Here is a 22,567-nt window from a genome sequence, read left to right as displayed (position 1 = left end):
ATCTTTCACAGCAGTCTCCCCTCCCGCCCCTTCAAGACACATACATTAACAATTCCCTCTTCCCCTTGCACCTCTCAAAAGCAATACATGAAAATAAGTGAACGACAGACTCGAAGCGGACAAAACGCTAGAAAGGAAAGAGATTATTGACAGGCTTGCCAGTAGACTAAAAAAGAGTAGCGCAAAACAGACACGATGTAGGAGAATCATCAGTCATGCTTCTTTCCCACAAAGGGGAAGGCAAAAGCGGAAGTCCAGCTCCATCCCCATTCTACCCTCTGAGCCCAGCTCCGGACGACCGAACGCCAGTTCCAGAAGAACAGACTCTGGAATTCCTACTTCCACCGCTGGGAGCCTCGAATTCGAAGCCATACCAAAAGACAGCACCCTAGCACCGAGAGGTGGAGAGATAACGACAAAGGAGACGGGTGCGCAAGACGCTTCTCGGATGGGGGACTTGTAGTGACTATAGGAAACAATTGACTGTCAGTCAACAGGTATAATAGGGTATCGCGCTGCCAAGGAGCAAATACGATGCACCAGATGCCTTCGCGGGATAGTAGAGGTAATCAGCAAGGAGGCTTAACCCGTAGAAGAGTGCTGCCTTTCCAGCTCCGTCTGATTGCGTGACTCATTGCGTGACTCTGTTCGCGACTGGGAACGGGAGCTCACGGAACCAATGAACGAGGGCCTCGAGTGGAAGCTGCCGTGTCGACCTTTGAACGAATGAGCGTGGAGCTGCCCGACGTGATGTTTGCCTATTTATGTTAGCATACGTATGATAGTTATTGCAGCAAGAAACTTACCGTCGCAGCAGGCTCTCACGTCCACCAAGCGGTCTGCGGCACGCTGATTCGACTCGACCAGCTCCCGACTAAGGTCTGCAGCTGAATTGCTCGGCTCCTCGTACGGAACAGCTTCTTGTACACTTGCTTTGCTGAATCTGCTCGAAAACGATCCCCGCATGGCTGAGCTAGAGCGAAGCATAGTACTGAACCTGGCACCAACAGAGCTTTGTTGCCCGGGTTCCGTTGATGCCGATCTTTGGTTTGTAACGTGTGACTGCCTGAGCGTAGGTACCTCAGCATGGTAGGGAGATGAAGTGCGTCGGGAGTTGTATGTCGCATGAGAAGCTCGCGAGCGACCCGTTTGACGTGAGGAACTCCTATATCCTCCATTGAACTCGCTCTGTATCTCATTAGGCTCAGAAGGCTGACCTTCGTCACCATCCTCAGTTCGCTTGAGCAGATAGAGAAGCGCGTTGAACCAGGTCTCGTGGCGCTGGCTGGTGGTCGCCGTAAATTTAATAGTTCGTCCAGGTGAGACGACTACCAAACTCTTGATATGGAGACCTGGAGGCAGAGGGTTATCGTCTGAGACTTCGTGCACCTCCGATATAGCCACACTCTTTGCCTTCAGCTGCGCTCTTCCGGCAGTTTGGGGGTCATGCTCGCTCCAGTACAGGGTGCGTGTGTACGGGTGCACCCAGAAGAAGCGACGGTGACGGGTCTCGGACATGGTCTCGCGTCCTGCCTTCCTTGTGTATTTCCAAAGGAACTCACCACACATGGTCTGCGTAATGGCCTGGATCATGCGCGGGTCTGTCATGCTCGGATCCAGACCAGTCTGGCTGAAAGTCATGCCTGCAGGTATGTTGAAACGGTGATCGATCTCAGAGCTGAATGATGACATTGAAGATCGGCGGGTGACAGGTGAAGTAGCGCCGCTCCGGGTCTGTGAGTTATGCCTGGGCCGTGGCGTGGTAGCGCCAGCTCTGGGGCTCGTAGCGATGGCTTTCGTCCTGATCGACGGGGTCGATGGTCGGTTCTTGTACGCAGAGGCCGGCATAATGGGCGGCCCCATGGTGCCTGTTGCGTTCGGAGTGGTAGGAGTCAACAGCGGTGGCGGCGACTTCAGAGCAGCTGCGGCAATGACTTGCTTGTGATCTGCTGGGAGAGGTGGAGGAGTGCCAGTGCGCGAGCGCATGCTCGAGGAGCTTCCTGGGCGTCGAGGAGCACGACCAACTTCGTTCGAATTGCGCCTGCTAGGGGATGCAGGCGGTGACACGGCCTTCTCAACGCCAGCCCCGGCAATGGTGCCAGAGTAGCGCTGGCTGCGTGCAAGGAGGAGCCTATCTATTTGCTCTGCAGATACCATTGTCTGGGTCCCCTCATCAGAAGTTGCACCAAGTGATTGCTTGGGGAAGGGGTAGCCATCCTCAAGACTGCGCTCTCTGGGCACATTCGACGATATCTGGCCCAACGGTACGCGGCCGTCCTTGCTGATTGGCCGCTGTTCTTGGGCAATTTCGGTCTGAGCTCCAGAGGATGAAGTGATGATTGGTATCGGAATCGCGCGATGAGCGGTCTGCGGCCTTGAGGGAATTTCTGGTTCAGTCTCATTGGCCACAATAGTCGAGAACGATATCGTGGGAGGTACGCGATTGGCAGTCGATGGTCTGCTTGGGCTTGGAAGGAATTCGGGCAACGTTGGCGACTCTGGCTGTGTGTTGTGCAGTATAGTGACGTCTGAGAACTGATGCTCAGGTAGAACAACTTCACGTGCGTTGACAGGCTCCGTGTGCTGAGTGGCTATCGCTCCGACATCCCATAGTCGGCGTTCTGGCTCATAAGGAGCAGTCGTCTGGTGAGTTACGACAGACAACTGTGGCGGAGATGGCTGCGGCAATTGCACCGGTTCAGTAGCCAGAGACCAGTGTTGCGATAATGCGGAGGCCGCAGCTGCTGAGGGTTCCGTGACTTGGTGTGATACCGAAGAGAATTGAGACGGCATCCGCTCTGGTGCAGCTGGTTCCGTATGTTGCTGGAACAAGGACGAGATGCTTGATGGCGGCGGTCGCGATGCCATCGGCACCGTCGCTTGCTGCGCAACAGGAGCAAATTGTGATGGAGCAGGACGAGGTACATCTTGGGGAGCAGTGGTTTGAGCAGCAACCGTTGACAGCTGCGATGGCGCAGGTCGCGGAGACTCGACTGGGACGGTGCCTTGAGAGAACAGTCCAGACAAGCTCAAAGGAGGTAATTGTGGTGCTTCGGTTGGAATAGAGTGTTGGCTCGATAGCGATGACAAGCCTATTGGGACTTGAGGTTTCTCCTCTACATGTGCCTCCCTTGAGCTGATCTCATGGCTTTCCATGGATTCCGTCGCTTGCGTCGAATAGGACGAGGCAAGTGATGACACTGCGAACGATCCGCTCGAGGAGCGAGACTCAACTGGCTCCGTCGCTTGTCTAGAAATAGATGACACACCGAACACCGCGGGAGCAGCTCGTGCCACGACAGGTGACGTTGGTTCCGTTCCTTGAACCGCAAATGATGACATATTGAGCGATGGCGGTGAAGGGGACTCCGGCACAGTTCCGTGGCCCGACACATTAGACATGAAGAGCGAAGGTGGTGAAGGAGACTGAGGCACAGTACCTTGGCTCGATACGTTAGACATGTAGAGCGAGGGCGGGAGAGCCGATTGGGGCGTAGTATCTTGCGCGGAAACAGAAGACACCTGCAACGGAGTGGGAGCATTAAAGCGAGGAACGGTGTTCTGTTCAGACAGAAGAGAGAGCTGCAATGGTGTAATCGCAGCCTCACGTGGATCTGTCCCTTGCGCGACCATACGTGATATGCCCAGGGAGGGAGCAGGTACCGTGTGTGGCGTCGTGTCTTGAGTTGCAAGCGTAGACATGGAGAATGATGGAAGGGTTGCCGACTGCGGTGTTGTACCTTGAGTAGCATACGTTGACAGCTCCAGCGAAGGGACCGGTGCAGATCGTGGCTCTGTGCCCTGCGTTGCAAGACCCGACATAGTGAAAGACGGGAGAACTGCGCTTTGGGGCTCGGTATGTTGCACCGCTATGGAGGAAACATTGCTGGCCTCGATCGGACGAGGTGGGCTCCACGGCTCTGTCATCATGCCAGAATCAACCATTGGCGGTCTAGACATTGTGACAGCCTGCAAAGGCGAACTGCGAAGAGCGGACCTCCTGAAGGCTTCTGGAGAAGACTCTGGGGACAGCATACTGGAACGAGTTGGCGTGCCTTCCGCGGCGCTACCATCATCACTTTCTCCTCCGCTTAGAGCGTCCAACTCAGCAAACAAGCTCCTTCCTTGAGCGGGGGTGCTATTGTTGCTGCCATGGGCGAGACTTGCAGGCGAGCCTCTCACTGCAGGAGACGAGTCCTGGAACATTTCTTGGCTTCCTCGAGTCGTGGGCCGACGGTTCGAACCCTGGCGAACCTTCCTGAAGCGAGAACTTTGAGGCTGCACAGGCGTCCTCATCTCTCTGTCGTCCCATTCATCACCGGAGGTAGAAGCCGTGCTCTCGTACGAGTCGTGATGTGCCATTGCCAGGGATGATGGTCGTTGTCGGATTGTCCCCGTGGCTGGCCCGGCCTCAGTCTCTGTAAGATCATCGCTGCTGTCGCCATCAAGCGTCTCTGCTCCGGTCTGGAAAGCATCAGTCTCTGTCGTGGTTCCATCACGCTCGTTAGCGGTCTCGAACGCGGCATCAGAGGTCTCATTGGCCGTCTCAAAGCCCTCGTTAGCACTGGTCTCCGCAGCAGAACTAAAGCCTCCCCAGGCGCCAGGCACCGACTCGACTGGTCGAGGTGCTCTGCTTGGCGTGGGAGGTACACCATCGTGCTCTTCCCACTCATCGTCATCCAAGGCCACAATCTCTTGGCTTCCGTGTCGAAGGGCGCCGAGGCGGTCAGGTCTTGCAGGCTTTTTGAAAACGTCCTTATCGTTCTTCCTGCGCTTGCTAGCACTGCCGGGTCCAGGTAGAGCATTGCGGTTGGACTCAAGCTCATCACGGGCATCCTGAAGCATTCGCTTGAGCTCAATTTTTTCGGTCTTCTCGCGATGGATGTTGTTCTTGAGCTGTTGGATCATACGGTGAGCATGGTGCAGAGAGTGCTTGAGGGTTTCAGATTCGAGTTGTCCATGACGAGGGGTAGGCTTGATTGGCGATGGAGGAGGTGAGTGTTCAGGCGTGATGGTGTTGCCACCGTCTGGATTCTCATCCGGAGAGGTGTCTTCGGCAGAACCTTGCTCTTCCGCACGCAGGCGGTGCTGGACAGCTCGTGCGAGTTCATGATTCTGTGTAGCCAACTCCTCCATTTTGCGCTGAAGAGCTCCACGTTCCGTCTCTCCCATGCTGACATTTCGTCGCAAGCCTGAGAGTTCGGTCTCATGTTGTTTGACCTTGAGAAGATGGTCGTCGTTAATCTTCGAGTACATCTGCTTCAGCTCTTCAAACTCTCGCTCAAGTGTTGCCTTCTCAGACCTAGCGAGGTTGAGAGTGTGGTTCAGGCGCTGCTCTCTATCCGTAGCTGCTTTGGTCTGGGTTTCAAAGTCGCGCAGCTGGGTTTCCAAGTTCCAATTCACGTCCTTGAGCCTGGACTCGCTCTCATCGAGAGTCCGCATGCGCTGCGAGAGTCCTTCAACCTCGATCTCTAGCTGTGACCTGTCCAGATTGGCGGCCTTCAGGGCCTCATCTTTCTCGAGCAGTACAGCTTGCAGGTCTTTCAACTGCGCAAGAAGCGAGGTGGAGATCTCGGTAGCTAGAGCAATGTCATTGATCCGGCTGGGCTGCTGATTTCTTTGCTTGCGGGACGGAATGCTGATCTTTGTCGGAGACTGGTGTCCTTCGCTGATGAACTCGGAAGCACCTGTGGCCGTGTTCGCCTCTCCACTTGGCACCCTGGACTTCGGCAAGAACGCGCGAGCCGTCTCCCTGCCGACCTCATTGAATTCCTTCTCCAGCTCAATCAGTTTCTCGCGAAGCTCCGGACCGATATCGTTGGCCTGTTTCTGTTCTGCTACCTCCCGTAGCCGATCCTCTAACTCCTTCCTCTGTTGAACGAGTGCATTGCCCAAATGTGACGTCTCCTGTAGTCGGCGTGTCGTTTCCGCGAGATGGGCTTGCAGTGCCCGCTCTGCTTGCGCGGGCGAGCCGCTCACGTATAGCGACGAGTTGTCGAAGGCGGCATATCTTTGCCTATGGGCATCGTGCGAGCCCGTGACGAAGGGATCCGCGCCGTTGGGTTCCTCGACGGCGAAGGCGCCGTGGGAGGGGTTTGCTGTCGCCATTAGTAGTCCTGGAAGTCCCGCGCTTAGTGGCCCATCGCCCGAAGTGCGGATGGCCACTCAGCTAGGGAGCGGGGGTCCTGAACGATGGCCGGTCCGGGCAAGCAAACGATAAATGTGGCCGGCTCGGGGGCAGCAAAGAGAAGACAAGGTGCGGACTCGGTGGAGGCGAAAGTGATTGAAGCTGTCGCTGCTGCAGCAGGACCCTCGGCGAAGTGAGAGACGTGGGTAAAGGCGAAGGAGTGTAGGTCGGTTGATTTGCTTGGCCGGGTGCGACGCGCAGGGCAGGGGCAGCCGACACCGCGGTTGCTGGAGGAGCACTGGAACGCGTCGATGTCACACGAAGACGGACGACTGGAACCGCGTCCCCCGCAGCGCTTAAGCAGGCAAGGAGAGAAAGGAACGGCAAAGGGCAAGGCAAAGGCAGAGCAGCGGCAGAATCAGCGCGGAACGGGTGTTGTTTTGCATGAGAGATGAGGGTCTGTGCTTGATTCGCAAGGTCCAGCAGCTCCACCGAAACATCCCGCCGACGCAACATCAATTGGCTCTCGGCGATTTGTGTGCACGCTCGATGACTGGGCTACTCGCGGGGTGCTACGCCATACGCCTGTTCCAACGCGCTTTGGAGGAGTGGCTGCCCTTTCGCGCTGCTATTATTGGCATGGCGCCTTCAACAACAAACAACAACCGCGTATACACGAACTAGCCGATGACTCCACTCTTCACGCGATCACGATGAACAACCTGGAAAGGGGCCGCCACGCCCTCATCCTGGGGTTCCTGGCAAGGTGTCAACAAGGCGAACAGCACCATCTGCCTGCCCGTTGTCGTCTGGGCCGAGACACGTCAACGCCACTGACAGGCCGCCCAACGTTCAAAGGCTCATGCACTAGAAGCAATTACTGCCATGATTCGGAACGGGTTGAGTAGCAGCCCTTGTCAGCACGTCTCACTCGAGTAGACAACCACGTAGATGCTCTGTGTACAAACAGCCCACTAGAAGGTACCACACAGGCGGGAATCCTGGTTACCAACGGTAGGCGGCAGATCGGCGGAGCAGGAGGGCTGACGCCACAATCATCACGTGATGGGATTTGTCAGCTGTGGCTCGAACTTTCCATAGTTGTGGTCGCGACGAACTGCTAAGCTGCATGGCAATTGCGCATCCCCTGCCAACACACACCACATTATGGCCGACACAGAAGTACCGGTCGTCAAATTCAAGAAGCGTGGGGCAAAGGCTGCACCAAGAAAAGCCGCGCCCCCGCCGCCGCGATCAGACTCCGATTCTTCAGACTCGGATGGCGAAGGCGACGACGGCCGCGTCGTGAAGAGGCGGAAGGTCAACGAACATGCCCTCAAGGCCTCGACAGCAGACCAACAAACTCCCAGGACTGCTCTTGAAGGCACAACAAAGTACGAAGCCAACCGCGCCGCTGTAATCGAAGCCACCGACGATGCCACCAAAGCGTCCAACTGGTACGAAAACGACCACGCAAGCGATGCGCTCAGTTCCAAGAGCCTCCTCGGCAGCACACGAATACTCGCGAAGCCCCAGTCATTAATCGAGAAGGATGCGAATGCGCCGGAGCGCAAAGTAGGGCCGCAAAAGTCGTCGTCAAACGTCCGTACCATCACCATGGTGGACTACACACCGGACGTGTGCAAGGATTACAAACAAACTGGTTTCTGCGGCTTTGGCGACGGCTGCAAGTTTCTGCACGCTCGTGAGGACTATGCCGCGGGGTGGAAGCTGGATAAAGAGTGGGAAACATCAAACAAAGGCAAAAAGCCTGGCGGCACTGTCGTAGCGTCGGCGAATCGCGACGGCAAGAAAGACGAAGATGGCATCGATCTGTCAATGCTGGAAAAGATACCGTTTGCCTGCATTATCTGCAAGCAGCCCTACAAGAGCCCTATCATTACGAAATGCGGTCATTACTTCTGTGAAGCTTGCGCGCTGAAGCGCTATCGAAAGGATCCTACGTGCGCAAACTGCAGTGCAAAGACATATGGCGTCTTCAACGGAGCGAAGAACCTGCAGAAATTGCTTGCGAAGAAACAGGAATGGGAGGACAAAAAGAAGGCAGAGGCAGAAGCAGAGGCAGCGGAGAAGGGTGAAGGTGGTGGCTGAAATACCCAGGCAATACGCGCTCATAAAAATACGAGAAGCAGTAAGTAGCACTGCGATATCTGCAACAGCGAGAGAGAATTGTGGTTTCTCTCACCCAGCGCTGCACACCCAAAAGGGAATCACGCTTGTCAGTTCTCAGGAGTGTGCCTGTTGGATCGACTGCGCTCTCCAACACTCAGGCCTATAAGAAGTTTTGAAGGATGACATTGTATTAGAGAGCTAGCAAGGCCTGACTCTCAATCTATGAATGTGAAAGGAAATTTTAGTAGTACTGTTCGACTTGCTACAGCCGCTCCCGTAAAGCTCTCGTACATTTATGTATATGCAATAGTCCACAAAACTAGCCTTGATCGTGTCTGAGACATTTACATCGCAGTCAGACAGGTACTACGTGAAACCGAACGAATGTTTCTAAGCCTGTCACGCGAGTTCGCGTTGCTGGGTACGCGTGAACGTCATCCGCACGCGAGTCATGCCACCGGTGCCAGCTCCGCCATCCTTCCGTGGATCGTAATTTCCACCTGCGACTCCCCCTCGTTTCACTCGTCAGCCGCATCTCGACCGGGTTCTGTACCTGAATCCGTATTCTTTTCCAGTTGATATTCTAGCACTTGCTTCCGCCTCAATGTTCTTCGGCTGCCCCGCATCCGCTAGATAAAATTGTGCCCTCGCCTATTGGGCATCGCCAGACCTCAACAACACGCGTAGACTGTGGCCCACCTTATCGTTGAATCATCACCATACCACCGTTGCGTGATCATAACTTTCACTTCAACTTTCAATCCTCCTCCAGCGTTTCGTGCAAGCTTTCTAGAGTATCATTCCAGCTCTCCATGACTGATCACGCTATTTGCCGGGCTCGTCTGCTTTCGGACTTGTCTGCACAGACACCTTGCGATAAAGAAGCGACTTCGTCCGACGGCCGTCTTTGCGCCTTCCACGCTCGGCAATGCCAGGCCATGTATCGTGGCTACAAGAAGCGCAACGAGGAGCTTGATAGAATCGCCGAGAACCAGCCGCCCTACCTTGCCAACAACAAGACCTCCATTGTCGTGCAAGAATTCAAAGACGTCGAAGATGAGGCCACTTTGCAGGGACTCCACGAGTATTTGTTCAACAAGTATGTCATACTCGAGAAGGTTATCAAGGCTCGCAAGCTTCACCACAGTCACTTCTACGCTGTCGATATGGATTATGGTCATGAGAAGTACCTGACAAAGCTTCTTAATGATAAACACGTCATGTCCAGGGCTTTGGAGCGCCTCGGTAAAAGAGGTGCCGAAATTGTGCACCAAAAGAAAGAGTGGCTCGGATGGGTGAAGAAACGCCAGGAGGAAGAAGAGAGCCATCGTGAGAACGAGAGCAAGAAGGTCAAGCTGGAGGCTCTGTTGCTCAAGCGCCACCAGAAAGAACTCCAACGTCAGCAGCAGGAGGCAACAGCGAAGGAGCAAAAGCAACGCGAGGAAGAGTACCTCAATGGAGTACTCAAACAGCGTCTGTCCGAAATGACCGAAGAGGAACAAGATGACTGGGATCCAGTTCAGGACGTCTTCGGCTACGAACGGGCTAACTATGTTGACCTGATTAAATTCTTCTTGATGCTTCAAGATCAGGATATCTTGACTACATCAGATGAGAAAAATAGCCCTCCTCCAGCCGTTGCTCCCAATGTTTCCGAACCTGAGAAGGAGAAGCCCCTGTCCAAGAGCGCAAAGAAAAGAGCCAAGAAGGCGAACATGGAGCAGAAGAAGCTCGAAACCCCCACGGGCCAGTCTTCTGATGATAAGGGACCGAAGACAATCGAAATGGAGGCCAAGCGCCAAATGCGAGAGAGGCTGTGTAAGCCTGTCAAGCATGAGCGACCCATGGGATTCTACCTATCATCACCTGGGGGGCCTGCAGGTTTCCACGCGGAGACAAAGGCCATTCCTGAAGATGAGCTGGATAAATTACTTGAAGAGGTCGCTGAGATCAAGCATCTGCTCTTTTGTCGGCTCCTGTTGTCTCATGCCACTCTGTTACCAATTGCCCTTCGATCGGACAGCATTGAAGACTTCCTGGCCGACGACGATGTCACTCGAGAGCACTTGCGTGACTTGTGCTTGAAGCTTGAGCGCCCGGGCCTGCAAGATGTTCGTGATGCCTGTGCTGATCTTGTGCGCGGAGAAGATGAAACAGCTGAATACACCGGCGCAAAGGGGTCGGAAGAGGACGATGAAGACAACAAGAAAGGCAAGATTCCAGACAAATACGCTCTCAGGTTCCGCGACAAATCACGTCTCCCAGAGAAGTACATGACGAAACGCGAGAAAGCTGCTAAGAGTGCCAAGATCGAACAAAAGATGTTCGGCCAGCAAAAGCCTATGAAAGATGCCATAGTTGAGTTTGACGACGACATAGATGAGACTGGCTACGAACGCAGACAAACACGCATCAAGGTCTGCGGTCGCTATATGTACAACTACCCGTCGGAGAAGGCTCTCCCTCGTGGTGGATGGTACCACTTCTCTGTCATTGCGAAGGACTCTAGCTTGTTTGATGCTATAGAGCTCTGTCGTAACTGGAATGAGTTCTTTGAGCTCAACATCCTCGCTATGTATCACTACTTCCCAGCGCCCAAGTGGACGAGGTTTGTGGGCGACATTATGCGTCAGCAGCTGCTACAACTCGGGTTCATACCATACTTTGTGAGCGAACACGCGGAGAAAGTCACCCACTACTTCCAAACTGGTTCTCGTGGCATGGGTACGTGTATATGCAAAGTAGATCGGTGGACCTTTCTAACCTATGACTTAATATAGCCCGCCGTTCTCACCAATTCACTGAGATGAGGAATTTCATCTGTGGTAACGTGAAACGGGACGATCCCGTCAGCCGACGCTTTATTCAGTATTTGTCCATGGAGACGTGGGAGATCCGCGCTCTCGTCCGTGACCGAAAGACGGGCAAAATCCTCGTCCGACCTCCAGAGGAGGAGTTCTGGCTTCTCCGCGAGAAGGCTGGCTGGGGCCGTGCTAGCAAGAACGAGTTCGAGAATATTATCGAGATCGGGCCTGAGTTCTTTGAAACCGTGGAGAACTCCAGAAAATGGCATTTCGGCTTCGACGAATATTATGACGTCTACATTTGGGATACTGCGCCTGGCAGACCATACTTCGTACTGCAGCGCAGGGTCGAAGAGGTGAGCGAAGTTGTGCTTGGCATGCATTGGCCCGTACAAGATGCAGCAAAAGCACCGAATGCTGACTGCTACAGATCTTGTCTCGTGCTATCCGCGTCAAGGAAGTAAAGGATATGTTCAAAGTCTGCGCGCCCATCTTTGAAACGATTACCATGGAAAAAGAGACCTCAAGAGTGCGCTCGATCAAACCTGGGGAAGAGGTCGAAAGCATGTGGGACCGCATAGAAGCCAATGCCCATGCGTTCCAGTACAATCCCCACCAAAAGACCCCTCAGGATTTGAAAATAGGGATCGATCAAACATTCGTCTACACCGAGGCGGACGAGATCGAGGATTCCATTCTCTTTCCTGAAGAGGGGACTGGCGAGATGAAGGACAACGTATTCCGAGCGAATCCCAGCTTATTGGAAATGTTCGAGAAGAAGCCCACCATTGATCTTCGACGCTTTGCGAGGGATCTTGATTCCGATGAAGAACTTTCGGAGAAGGACTGTTTCGGTGAATCTGATGAGGACTTGGAAGCGGTGGATGATGACGGTGATGAGGCGTGGGAAACGGAAACAGACGAAGAGGACAATGAGTCCGAAGGTGACTTCACTCACTCTTTCGCAAACACAGCAGATGTAGAGACTGCGATGGAGGCCTTGGAGGACCGATTCAGGTCTCAGACCATATACACGAAAGGTGAGTTTCAGCTGTTTCGAAGCCAAGCAGGAACGCCGGACATCCTGTTGTAAACGCTGCTAATTTTTACTCGATCGCTTAGGCGAACCTGACTACTTCCTGTCCATCTTCAAAAGTCCGACCTTTGCACACTACATACCGGAATCCATCAGGTCCCACCCTCCGGACCTGATGGCAACAATGCGTCTGAGCATGAGACGAGTCAAGGAATATAGAGATGATGAAGGGTCGATCGAAGCAGATTTCATGAGCATGCTTGACCGTGAGAAGTCAAAGGTAAGAGAACACTTGACCAAGAGCTTGTAGTATGTAGACTTACCAGCTCCAAGGTATTCAAACACAGCTGGCACCAAGGCGACCTTTCGCACAATGCTATGAGAAAAGAGATCCATTGGCGAGTGATGGCGTCCGTTATGGACGACATTATCATGACCAGCCTCAACTCCGGACCTTTCGAGCTCTGCAAGTTCATGGAAATGGCGCCTCTCTTCACCCAAGAACGACGAATCGTGGACGATGCCTTCAACGCCTACGCCGCCGTTGCCCTCTTCTTTGACACCCAAACCTTGCTCTCCTCGGAAGAAGGCCAGGTCTTCAAAGACTCCAACCTCATCGACCAAGTCGAACGCGCCAAGCACGTCCCCGACCGCCGCACCCACAGATCCAACAAAACCATGCCCAAGTCCTTCTGGGAAGCCTGGGACACGCTCCGGCGCGACCACGACCGCACCGAAGACGACCCGACCTACGACATCATGCCGCTCTCCTGGCGCAAAGCGCTACGCACCGCCATAATCCGCCTCTTCAAAGTCGGCATCATCCAGAACTCCTATACCGAGGGCGCAGACGGGTACGCCATTGCCGCCGCGGAGCCCGGCCGCCCGCACGACCTCTACATCGACTGGCGCACGAACATGCCCCTCGCGCAGGCCCTCAGCCACCTCGTGGACCCCACGCCGTTCGACCGCGTCTACCTCCTCGACAAGGCCCGCGCGTTCAAGGAAAAGCATCCAGGTGCGTGCTTCTCAGCGCTGAGAATGTGGTCCGCACCACACTTCTACCCGCTCATGCTCGGCATCGGGAATAGGAAAGAGGTCGCCTTCCTCGACGACCGCGAGCGCCGCTGGGAATTCAAGTTCATCCCCAAGGACATGCCGTGTAGCGAGTGGAGCGTGCACCAGCAGCTGAGTTCGCGAGTGGAACCATATCGCAGGATGCTGAAGAAGGAGCAGGTCATCGTGGCGCGCGATTTGATTCTCGTGATGGGGAGGGACAGGAAGGAGTGTAGGAGGCTGAGCGAGGGGGTAACGTGGGCGGTCACGACGAGGCCGTGGAGACTGGAGATTGATTTCTGGAGGAGCTTTGTTGGGGTGGATCTAGAGTTCTTGGAGGGGTTGGATGAGAAGTGGTTGGAGTAGTGGTGGTGGGCAGGGTTTGGGTGGTGCATTGAGGACTTGAGAAATTGGGTACCATCAGGAAGGTGGGACAAGGAGTTTGAATCATCCAACTACATGTGCATTTTTCTGGTCAATCGGTTCAAGATGTGAGGCTCACGCCGAAGTACGACCGTGCAAACGTCAAATATGGATCTGATTGCAGTTACGCGAGAGTATAAGACCTCACCAACCCAGTCTGCACGAACGGCAAGTTTCCTCTTTCCACCCGTCTCAAAATTATTTCAGGGTTCCAGACTGGCCGGCCCACAACACCGTTCGCCCCTTCCCGATGCCCTTTTTCCCGAGCGCTAGGTCGCGCCGTCGCCCCAGGCTGGCGAAGCCTGGTCTAAAACCTCGAAAATGACATCAGACAAGGGTCTCTGCCAACGTTGCCAGCACTGGTGCCAGAACTACGCAGCCATGGCCTGAACGTATATGTATAACTGTGCGTCCGCTGTCGGGAAACTGGCTTGGCCACATAAAAAGAAGAAAAAATGCACTTCGAGGACAGAACCGTGAGGGATAGTGATGGCAGGGCGAGCGCGCCGGGGGAGGAGGGTACACCGCCAGTGAAAGTTGGGCTTAGGGATAGGATTGCGCATTTCACTTGGTGAGTGTGATGTGGTCATCAACTCGGAAAAGGCAGAAGCTAACAGACGATGCGCAGGCCATGGTAAGCACCGCAACTCGGGCCCCTGGGACAGACATGTCTGACTGCTCCCCCACAGGTTCGCGTGCACAATGTCGACCGGCGCCATCGCCGTCGTGTTGGCAAACACCCCAAACACCTTCCCCGGCCTCATGACCATCGGCAAAATCTTCTACATCACTAACCTAATCCTTTTCGTCTTGTTCACCGCACTGATAACAACGCGCTTCATTCTCGTGCCCGCAAAACTCGTCGCCTCGCTACTACACCCAGTGGAAGGCCTCTTCTTCGGCGCGTACTGGGTCACCGTCAGTCTGATCCTGAACGGCGCGCAGAGCTACGGCGTTCCAGCCAGCGGACCGTGGCTCGTCAAAGCGCTCGAGATATGCTACTGGACGTACTGCGGCGTGGTCTTTGTCGTGGGTGTAGGACAGTACTACGTCTTCTTCCAGAGCGTGAAGCTGAACATGCACGACGCGGTGCCGGCGTGGATCTTTCCCATCTACCCGCTCCTTGTCGTCGGGACGATGGCGGGGACGATGATACCCAGCCAGCCGACGGACCGAGGGTGGTATATGTGTACGTCAACGTCTCGAAATGATGGATTCCACCATGAATGTGACAGCGCTAATCAGCCGCAGGGGTCGGAGCGGTGGCTTTCCAAGGTCTGGCCTGGGTCGTCGCACTCCTCATGTACTCGCTGTACACGCAGCGTCTCATGACCAGCGAACTACCCTCGCCCTCCACACGCCCAGGCATGTACGTCTCCGTCGGGCCCGCAGGGTACACGGCGGCGGGCCTCATCTCGCTCGCCACGCAAGCCTCCACTGTCGTACCCGGTTCCCAGTTCACGCAGCTTGCGCTCCCGGACGGCGATCTCATCAAGAACCTGGGCATCCTCGCCGGCTTGTTCATCATCCTGTTTGCCTTCTGGTTTTGCTGCATTTCAACGGTTGCGGTGCTCGCGGGTGTGCGCCAGATGTCTTTTACACTGAACTGGTGGGCGTTCATTTTTCCGAATGCTGGACTAACGCTGGCGACGATCCAGATTGCGGGGGCGCTGAACAGTGACGGAATACGAGGCGTGGCCAGCGCACTGACGATAGTGCTTGTGATGCTGTGGCTGCTGGTGGCGGTGCTCTGTATTAAGGCGGTGTACATGGGGGAGTTGCTGTGGCCTGGGAAAGACGAGGACAAGACCATGAAGGGAATCCGCTGGGGGAGAAATGGCGCGTTTCCGGAATATAATGCCGAGGCGCAGAAGGAGAGGGAAGACTAGAGACTGGGTTTTGTCGCGATGTCTTCGTTTGATTATCTCTAATGATGATACCCGGACTTTGAATCATCTACTATCTCTATCAGTTCCTCGACGATTGCGGCAATGCGTGCATTAGTCACCTAGGTACACAATTCATGTCGCCTCTACGATCAGCAAGCCCTAATACCCAGCCGTAAGGCAAACGCTTTGAATTACGATGTCTCAGTGACCAAAGAAGAAGGTGCATTGCGCTGTACAACCAATGATGACCCCATATCGCTTTAGTATTAGGGTCTAGGAATCGGAAGACAACCATTACCATCATGATATTATGATCTTCTGACGCCTTAGAAGACTACTAAGCTGAAATTTATGATTTTGTTTCCAGCTTCAGGTTCGCGTTTGTTACACGGATAATCCGTTTGCCACTGGTAATTTACCATCGGCGGAAGACATGATGGGATCGCCTTTGTAGAGGGGTACATAGTCGCCTCACAACCGGACTCGCAGATATCCATGTCCCATGGCCGAATCTTTCTTGAAGATGGACTGCGGGCGCAGGTATTCTTTCCGAGTTGCTGGGATAGAAAGAACTTGGACTCGCCTGATCACCGGTGGGTTTGCCTCAGTTTTTGCTGGTAGTAGCGTTAGAGAACGGAGGTGACGAGTCGCACAGATCGCACATGTCGTATTTCAACAGCACAGAGTACAACACGGGTGTCTGCCCCTCGACGCACCCCAATCACACCATCTCCCTCTTCTATGAAGTACTCTACGACATAAACAGGTTCGCGGACATGTGGTACAACATGTCGTCAGGATCCAATTATCAGCCGTTTGTCTTTTCTAACGGCGATACCACCGGCTACGGTTTCCATGCGGCTTTCGTGAACCGGTGGGCGGTCGACGTGTTGCAGCGCGCGACGACAATGTGTACGAGCGACTCTGGAAACGTGGAGGACTGCGGTAAAGTCACGCAGTACAGCTACGACGAGTGCAATGCGTGCAAGCTGCCTTTGGCCGTCGACGAGAAGACCGATGGATGGGTGGATAAGCTGCTGGGTTGCAATCCCGTAAGCTATGGTCCAGGACCTGCTACAGGGCCGACAGACTGTCCGCCGTCTGCAGGGCACGGGCCGCCGGTGAAGAACTACGTCGACTTGACTACGTCTCGAGGGTGGAGATATGCATGATGTGCGTCCGACAGCGTGAGCAATCGTATGCTGCCCTTTTACTATCCGTCATCCAACCTGACGATTGAGACATGCGTCGACTTCTGCACGGATCCGTCACAAGGGGGAAGTGGATTCAGACATGCGGGAATGGAGCATGACGGGGAATGCTTCTGTGGAGACCAACTGGAGGCTGAGAGAGCGCCGAAGTCTAGCATCTATGGAGGTTGCAGCATGAGGTGTCAGGGAACGAGACGCAGACGTGTGGGGGGCCGAATGCGCCGAGCCTGTATGAAAAGTGCAGTGGGAGTGGGTGCTGGAATTTTGAGTTTGTGCAGTTTCCGCGGACGTAGACTGTCGAAGAGGGATGCATGTCAAGCTCCAGCTCTTGCTTTAGGTTTGAACATGGGAAGGTGCCAGGTTCTTGGCTGGGCTGTAGGAAGGCGCGTTGGTTGTTTGGGCAGCTGCGTGGAAGTCTCGACCCTCACTACTAGTCCATGGCATGATCAGCATTACGACGCTGCGCTCCATCACCGACTTGGTAAACTGCTATGCTAGGGTGGCCCCTCGTTCATAAGCCCTGTGACGCACCTTGAGTGGAATCAATCTGCGTGGAATCACTCTGCGATACCATGACGAAGTCTAGATTGTATTGAGAGGCGAGTCCGCGCAGAACCCTTGGCGTGAGAGTGCACCATCCTCCGCAATGCCATCTCAACGTTGTTGCAGAGCATCGATGCCGTCACGCCATTCGCCCTACAGGTCCCAACAGTGCGCATCTCCGAGCGATTGCATGCTGCAGACCGGTCGGTCGCACAGCAGCAAGGTGCTTCATCGAATCGCCCTTGGCAGGAACACGCAGGAGCGGAGAGATGGGGTGGAACAGATGAGCTACAGCGGGTGGCTGATCGGTGCATGGGAAGCCGGGTAGCTGCTGCGGAGCGGCTGTGGCATGTGAACAGCAGCAGCAGGGTGTTTAGCCGGGTCGACGGAGCGGTGAGCACAGGATGAATGGCAGCTGTGCCGTCTATTGCGCGTCATTGGCGATGCATGGAGGCGTGGAGGGGATGCACGACGCTGCTGCCGTTGCTCCCGGCCGTCGTCGGTTTCCATGGCGAAAGCGCGTCCAGGACACTGCAAGCAACTGCGTCTTCTCCAACGCCCCACCTTAGTCAGCGCTGGTCCCCCACTACGGCGCAGCGTGCAGCAAGGCGAGGCCGCGGTGCATCGAGCGCCGGCTTTGACCGGTGCTAGGGTGGTTCGACAAAACAAGACCTCTCGTGCGCACCTGAGCCCCTCGATCCGCCATCGTCTGCCGTTGTCCTGCCCTGTTGGGAGCGTTGAAGCTGCGCTGGACCGACGCCTCGAGCCCGCAATTGCGCCACGGCCTCGCCCCGCCAGCCGCCCAGTTCGCCCCACGTGAGGGCTCCCCGGCGCATCCTGTGGCCCTCAGCGCGCAGCATAGTCAGAAGTACCAGGTACGACCACGCAGCCGAGTCCGGTGACCGCCCATTCACCACCACCCTTCCGAATGCGTCCTCCTCGGTACCAGCTCGACAGCGCTGAGGCGGCTGCCTGCCCAAGTCGCCGCCAACGGCAACTGACACGCGCGCAGAACATTGCATCCCAGGCCGACGGCGAGCCCTGCCTGCCGCTGCATACACAACACGTCCCGTGCGATTCGCCGCGCACCCGTCCCGTGATCCCGTCATCCGCCTATCCCTAGGTACCCGCGCAGCAGATGCTGCACGTCGACCCGCGCCTGGCCGAGGTTCCAGGCAGCTCCACGGTCCAACTAGAAAGCCTCGCCCGCAGCATTGACGAGAAGAAGCAGCGCCTCGAGGCCGACATCAATGCCTACATAAAGCAGAAGCAGCACGAGCTGCACGTGTTCCAGCACGAGGTATGCATTTTGGCTGCTCTCTCCTAGCGAGGCGTTGACTGGGCTAACTGGGTTAGCTCATTGCACAGTACCGCGAAATGGAATGCGGCGAGACAAACGACGCCGCGAACAGGTCCGACCGCCATGCCGACTCACACAACACACCAGCGCCTGCAGAAAACCCTCTTCCCTCGCCCGCTCAGTCCCCCGAGCTGACCCCGGAGTCGAAGCGGGAGGAGAAGGCGAAGCGGACAAAGGTACACAAGCGGGAGAAGGAGCTGTTCGGGCTCGTGACGCCCATCTTCTTGCCTCTTCTCGACGCCGGCGAGACCTCCAAAGACAAGGAGAAGAAGAAGCGCCATAAGAAGAAAGAGCCGGCTGACGGCAGCTCACCTCCGAAGCAGGCAAAATCATCATCCTCCTCCACATCTTCATCGTCGTCGGGATATGCCGCAGACACTCAGGGCGAGTCCGGACCATCGAGTAAAAGCAGCGAGAGAATGGAAATTCAAAATGGCAGCAGTAGCTGGGAGCCGCAGAAGGAGAACCAAACCCCGGAGAGTGTGAAGAAATCGAAGCGCCCGGCCATCAAGAAATCCTCGCTGCGAAACAGCGGCGAGAAACGCCGAAGAAAGCGCGTCAGCATAGTCATAGATGGCCAGACCGTCCTCCCAGCGGACCAAATCGCGGAGCCGCAGCTCATGTCCCCCAGCGAGACGACCGCATCCAGCGCCTCCAACTCGACCGCCTCTCTCGAAGACACAATAGACCCACGCCTCATCGGCGGCGATGTCCCACTTGTCCACTCCCCCAACGACGCCGTGCACCACAGCCTCAACCTCCCAGCGCGTCTCCCCAGCAACTCGCCCACCGGCCACACCGGACATACCCTCCCCGACTCACCCCACCACTCACCAATATCCCAATCACCCCCGTCACACGCACACCTCGAATACGAACCCCCACAGTTCACCACACGAACCTATCTCGACCCCTCTCCGCCAAGCGACCCGACCACCATCCCGCGCCACGCCTCGGCAGCACCCATCTACGCCAACGAGCCCGAAGTCGCCAATGAACAAGAAGAAGAGTTCAGCACGTACGTCGGCGGCATCTCCGGCTCAGGCGTCGACGACCTCGACCAGACGGGCAGCCTGGGATACCCCAGCAGTCTGGGCGCGAGCTACATGGAGAGTTACATGCAGAGCCGGCCGCTGAGCGTGCGGATGGCGGCGGCGGAGAAGGCGGGGATGAGTGAGGCGGAGCGGAGGAGGCTGGTGAATGGGCGGGAGAGGGAGCGGGAGGAGCAAGAAAGAGTGAGAGAGGAGCAGAGGAGGCAGGAACGGAGGGATGATGATGATATGGATATTATTGGGAGTATGGAGGACTTTTGAGCGATTGTGAGTGGAGGTGGACCTTTACACCAAGAGTCAAGATGAATCGAATCGACCAAGAAAACGCTGCGCTACCAGGCGTAGAGCGACTACCCAGGGGGCACGACAGAGAAGAAAAGGAAAAACTGGTACATGACTGGGTGGCTTTCTGTGCTACATTGTGCTTTTGTGCATATGCGTGGGTTTGGGTGGACTCTTTCTGATACGTGTATGCTTTCGCAGCACTTTTCCGTCACGCGCCGTTTTGCGTTTGCGCATGTACATAGCAGATTGAGAGAAGAGCAAGGAGAAATGAGGAATGATAATACGTTACGTCGAGTCGCGTTGGTCACCACGAGCACGAGTCATCGAACGGTCAGACAGGCAGAAGACACAGAAGAGCCTGGGAATGGAAAGGCACTCTGGCCTTGATCTATCTATCTCATGCAGCTGCGGATGCGGGTATCGCCCTCTCGTCCCCTCACGAGGGACAGGGATAAACAACGTTTTGGTTCTGCATCCAAAACGCGACTACGGCTGCCGTCCGTGGCAGCTCGCGTAAACGCCTTCACGAAGTGAGTATCCGTCCGTCCAACCCGTAACAATGCTGTCGAAACGCTCATGTCGCAACGTACCCAAAGCCCTCCATTTTGCTATCCCGCGGTGTCGTCTCAGCGCGCCACCGCCATGCATCCAACGTAATAACTTTCCAATTCATCACTCGTGCCGCCGCGGCCTAGGCTCCTACGCCTGCCCCAGCGGCGCGCCCATGTTCATGCGCGGCTTTTTCAACAGCACCCCATCCACCACGTCCTTGGCCGAACTCCTCCTCCGGTTCTCCTTGGTCTGCGCAGCAGGCGGCGCTGCATCGTCCTCGTGGGTCTCGTCCTCGGGCTCCGCCGAGTCGCTGCGCTCGCTCGCACTGCGCTCCTGGGCCAGCCGCAGCTTCTCGAGCTCCGCGTCGAGCACGTGCAGCGGAATCGTGTCTTCTGCGCCGTCGCCGGGCTGTGGGGGGAGGGTAAGCGGGCCGGTCAGGCCTGCGTCGCCGGGGGAGGCAGGGCCCGAGGACGGCAGGGGCGAGAGCGCGCCGGGTATTATGGGGGTGTGGCCGGCGTGCAGGGTGTTTGCGGCGGGGAGCGGGCTCATGAGGGCCTCTGTGGGCGGTGGGGAGCGGGGGTTTTCGTTGTCGAGGCCGCTGTCAGGGCCCGGGAGGGAGATGCGGGCGACGAGAGAAGGGCGCGTTTTGCGCTTCGAAAGTATGCTAGGCTGCATGGTGCTGGCGGTGTAGTTGTAGGTGTGGTTGGGGTTGTACAGCTGCTCGGCCTGGGAGGCGTGCAATGGGTTTGCATCTGGCATTGGTTCGGACGTGACTTCTAGCTCGTGGACGAGAAAGCGCGTCTTGTCGAGGCTCATGTCGTCTGGAGGCGTGGGCGTGCCGGTGATGTTATTAGCAGCACCGGTGTTGGCAGGCTGCGGGGACACAAGAGGGTGCGGGCGCAGTGCCGGGTCGTGGCAGAGGCCCTGGATGTCCGTCTGGCAGCCGCGAGAGACGTAATGTTCCATCGAGGTGACGGCTGGCTAGCACGCTACCCGGCACTAGGAAGGGTCTTGTGCGTTCCGGGTGAGCTACTGCGGTGCGGGATACCGTGATTGGGGCGGCGTCCGGGAGCGCGATCGCGATGCAGGTGAATGTTTGCGCGGGGATCGTGGGTGAGCGAGCGACGGTGGGCTGGAATGGGCTGCTGCGATCGAGGGCGCGCCGAGGTCAGTCATCAACGGAGTGGGCTGCGGGTGTTGGGGCGCACTGTGGAGGCTTCCCCAGGTGTTAGCGGCGCGACGGGCGTGTCACCGTTGAGTGAAATGAAATGGAAGCAGCCTCCAGCATCCCCACGCGCGACGTCATCGCCGGCCAGCGTCGTGTGCCTGATCGCCGCCACCCGCTGCTACGGCTGCATGGGGACGTTCTGCATGCCACGACAGCTGCACCAACACGTGGGCGTCCGCGAGCGTTATGGCTTCCGGCGCGCCTGCTGCTCCGCTGCCCGTGAATGGCACCCGGATGCTGTGCTCTGCTAGCACGCATGTGACAGCAGTCCCTGGGTGCCGCCCCCCGGTCTGTTTGCAATGCTTGGCACGTCGTGAACGGCCTAGACGCAGGGCAGCGCGTGGCTAGCCCCAATCCAGGCGGCGTCAACGGGGTGAAGAGGCGGGAGATTGTCGGCTGCACCGGCTGACTGTTGCTCAACCGCTGGCCTTCACCGTTCACGAGACTGCCTTGCCTTTTGGTCTGCAAGGTCGTACAAGCCAGCTGCTAGTTGCAGATCACTACCATAGGCTCGGTAGCTGGGGAGGGCCAACATGTCTTGTGTGGAATAAATGTGTGCGTACGTAATGTTGGGCGCCCTGCTCGATATTTAGGCGCGAGGCCTGCTTGATTTTCTCCCGACTCCCATTGGCTCTGGCGGCGCCTTCGCAGAGGGTCGCCCCCGCGCTGCCCTTGCTTGACCCCGCCATCAAGCCCCATGAGGGGTATGTCATGCTACGAATGACGGACCGCGCCGTATATCGATGCGTACACCCACAACGCCCTGGAGCGCGACGCTGCCTTCGTTTGCCATGTCTAGTTTGTTTATTTGATCTGCTTACTGAATGCTTTGGAAGATTCCGGGTTCTGCCGCCGTGCATCCATTGAT

The 22,567-nt window shown here is 56.3% G+C and overlaps 9 protein-coding genes across 9 annotated transcripts; 6 read left to right on the top strand and 3 right to left on the bottom strand.

Moving 5' to 3' along the window:
- Window positions 1-582: 582 nt before the first annotated feature.
- CC84DRAFT_1187566 (uncharacterized protein) lies at window positions 583-6,108 on the bottom strand (the record flags this gene model as incomplete). The annotated part of the gene is made up of 14 exons (XM_018180937.1): window positions 583-758; window positions 807-2,879; window positions 2,919-3,148; window positions 3,209-3,233; window positions 3,270-3,582; window positions 3,631-3,680; window positions 3,741-3,869; window positions 3,903-3,952; window positions 3,998-4,007; window positions 4,038-4,078; window positions 4,115-4,124; window positions 4,164-4,181; window positions 4,236-4,300; window positions 4,346-6,108. The coding sequence occupies 14 exons, from the start codon at window positions 6,106-6,108 to the stop codon at window positions 583-585; spliced, it is 4,953 nt and encodes a 1,650-aa protein (XP_018034884.1).
- A 1,154-nt stretch (window positions 6,109-7,262) lies between these two features.
- Window positions 7,263-8,592, top strand: CC84DRAFT_1164968 (uncharacterized protein). Its single transcript, XM_018178612.1, has one exon. The coding sequence runs from the start codon at window positions 7,295-7,297 to the stop codon at window positions 8,237-8,239; it is 945 nt and encodes a 314-aa protein (XP_018034883.1). The 5' UTR covers window positions 7,263-7,294; the 3' UTR covers window positions 8,240-8,592.
- Window positions 8,593-8,934: 342 nt separating this feature from the next.
- On the top strand, window positions 8,935-13,902 carry CC84DRAFT_794746 (uncharacterized protein). Its single transcript, XM_018187432.1, has 5 exons — window positions 8,935-10,984; window positions 11,041-11,420; window positions 11,495-12,104; window positions 12,187-12,380; window positions 12,434-13,902. Exons 1-5 carry the CDS (start codon window positions 9,073-9,075, stop codon window positions 13,520-13,522), a joined length of 4,185 nt encoding a protein of 1,394 aa, XP_018034882.1. The 5' UTR covers window positions 8,935-9,072; the 3' UTR covers window positions 13,523-13,902.
- Window positions 13,903-14,111: 209 nt separating this feature from the next.
- On the top strand, window positions 14,112-15,539 carry CC84DRAFT_1164966 (uncharacterized protein). Its single transcript, XM_018178611.1, has 3 exons — window positions 14,112-14,150; window positions 14,208-14,768; window positions 14,831-15,539. The coding sequence occupies exons 2-3, from the start codon at window positions 14,282-14,284 to the stop codon at window positions 15,466-15,468; spliced, it is 1,125 nt and encodes a 374-aa protein (XP_018034881.1). The 5' UTR covers window positions 14,112-14,150; window positions 14,208-14,281; the 3' UTR covers window positions 15,469-15,539.
- A 591-nt stretch (window positions 15,540-16,130) lies between these two features.
- On the top strand, window positions 16,131-16,640 carry CC84DRAFT_1217961 (uncharacterized protein; the record flags this gene model as incomplete). Its single annotated transcript, XM_018182948.1, has 1 exon — window positions 16,131-16,640. The coding sequence occupies one exon, from the start codon at window positions 16,131-16,133 to the stop codon at window positions 16,638-16,640; it is 510 nt and encodes a 169-aa protein (XP_018034880.1).
- Window positions 16,641-17,218: 578 nt separating this feature from the next.
- On the top strand, window positions 17,219-17,808 carry CC84DRAFT_1164963 (uncharacterized protein). Its single transcript, XM_018178610.1, has one exon. The coding sequence runs from the start codon at window positions 17,627-17,629 to the stop codon at window positions 17,789-17,791; it is 165 nt and encodes a 54-aa protein (XP_018034879.1). The 5' UTR covers window positions 17,219-17,626; the 3' UTR covers window positions 17,792-17,808.
- CC84DRAFT_794612 (uncharacterized protein) lies at window positions 17,703-18,559 on the bottom strand. Its single transcript, XM_018187431.1, has one exon. It carries the CDS (start codon window positions 18,329-18,331, stop codon window positions 17,870-17,872), a length of 462 nt encoding a protein of 153 aa, XP_018034878.1. The 5' UTR covers window positions 18,332-18,559; the 3' UTR covers window positions 17,703-17,869.
- On the top strand, window positions 17,881-20,214 carry CC84DRAFT_1164961 (uncharacterized protein). Its single transcript, XM_018178609.1, has 3 exons — window positions 17,881-18,097; window positions 18,235-18,522; window positions 18,579-20,214. The coding sequence occupies exons 2-3, from the start codon at window positions 18,361-18,363 to the stop codon at window positions 19,893-19,895; spliced, it is 1,479 nt and encodes a 492-aa protein (XP_018034877.1). The 5' UTR covers window positions 17,881-18,097; window positions 18,235-18,360; the 3' UTR covers window positions 19,896-20,214.
- Window positions 20,215-20,279: 65 nt separating this feature from the next.
- CC84DRAFT_1164960 (uncharacterized protein) lies at window positions 20,280-21,829 on the bottom strand. Its single transcript, XM_018178608.1, has one exon. The coding sequence runs from the start codon at window positions 21,435-21,437 to the stop codon at window positions 20,619-20,621; it is 819 nt and encodes a 272-aa protein (XP_018034876.1). The 5' UTR covers window positions 21,438-21,829; the 3' UTR covers window positions 20,280-20,618.
- Between the last annotated feature and the right edge of the window lie 738 nt (window positions 21,830-22,567).

The sequence above is a fragment of the Paraphaeosphaeria sporulosa genome (assembly GCF_001642045.1).
Source record: "Paraphaeosphaeria sporulosa strain AP3s5-JAC2a unplaced genomic scaffold CC84scaffold_6, whole genome shotgun sequence".
Classification (NCBI taxonomy): domain Eukaryota; kingdom Fungi; phylum Ascomycota; class Dothideomycetes; order Pleosporales; family Didymosphaeriaceae; genus Paraphaeosphaeria; species Paraphaeosphaeria sporulosa.
The sequence above is the reverse complement of the archived record's forward strand: the minus strand, read 5'-3'. Positions and strand labels throughout refer to the sequence as shown.

Coding starts and splice junctions, on each gene's coding strand:
- CC84DRAFT_1164966 (XM_018178611.1), top strand. CDS start 14,282: ATGTCGACCGGCGCCATCGCCGTCGTGTTGGCAAACACCCCAAACACC. Junction 14,769..14,830: donor GGACCGAGGGTGGTATATGT/GTACGTCAACGT, acceptor AATCAGCCGCAG/GGGTCGGAGCGGTGGCTTTC.
- CC84DRAFT_794746 (XM_018187432.1), top strand. CDS start 9,073: ATGACTGATCACGCTATTTGCCGGGCTCGTCTGCTTTCGGACTTGTCT. Junction 12,105..12,186: donor TCAGACCATATACACGAAAG/GTGAGTTTCAGC, acceptor TCGATCGCTTAG/GCGAACCTGACTACTTCCTG. Junction 12,381..12,433: donor TTGACCGTGAGAAGTCAAAG/GTAAGAGAACAC, acceptor ACCAGCTCCAAG/GTATTCAAACACAGCTGGCA.
- CC84DRAFT_794612 (XM_018187431.1), bottom strand. CDS start 18,331: ATGACGGGATCACGGGACGGGTGCGCGGCGAATCGCACGGGACGTGTT.
- CC84DRAFT_1164961 (XM_018178609.1), top strand. CDS start 18,361: ATGCTGCACGTCGACCCGCGCCTGGCCGAGGTTCCAGGCAGCTCCACG. Junction 18,523..18,578: donor TGCACGTGTTCCAGCACGAG/GTATGCATTTTG, acceptor TAACTGGGTTAG/CTCATTGCACAGTACCGCGA.
- CC84DRAFT_1164963 (XM_018178610.1), top strand. CDS start 17,627: ATGAATGGCAGCTGTGCCGTCTATTGCGCGTCATTGGCGATGCATGGA.
- CC84DRAFT_1164968 (XM_018178612.1), top strand. CDS start 7,295: ATGGCCGACACAGAAGTACCGGTCGTCAAATTCAAGAAGCGTGGGGCA.
- CC84DRAFT_1164960 (XM_018178608.1), bottom strand. CDS start 21,437: ATGGAACATTACGTCTCTCGCGGCTGCCAGACGGACATCCAGGGCCTC.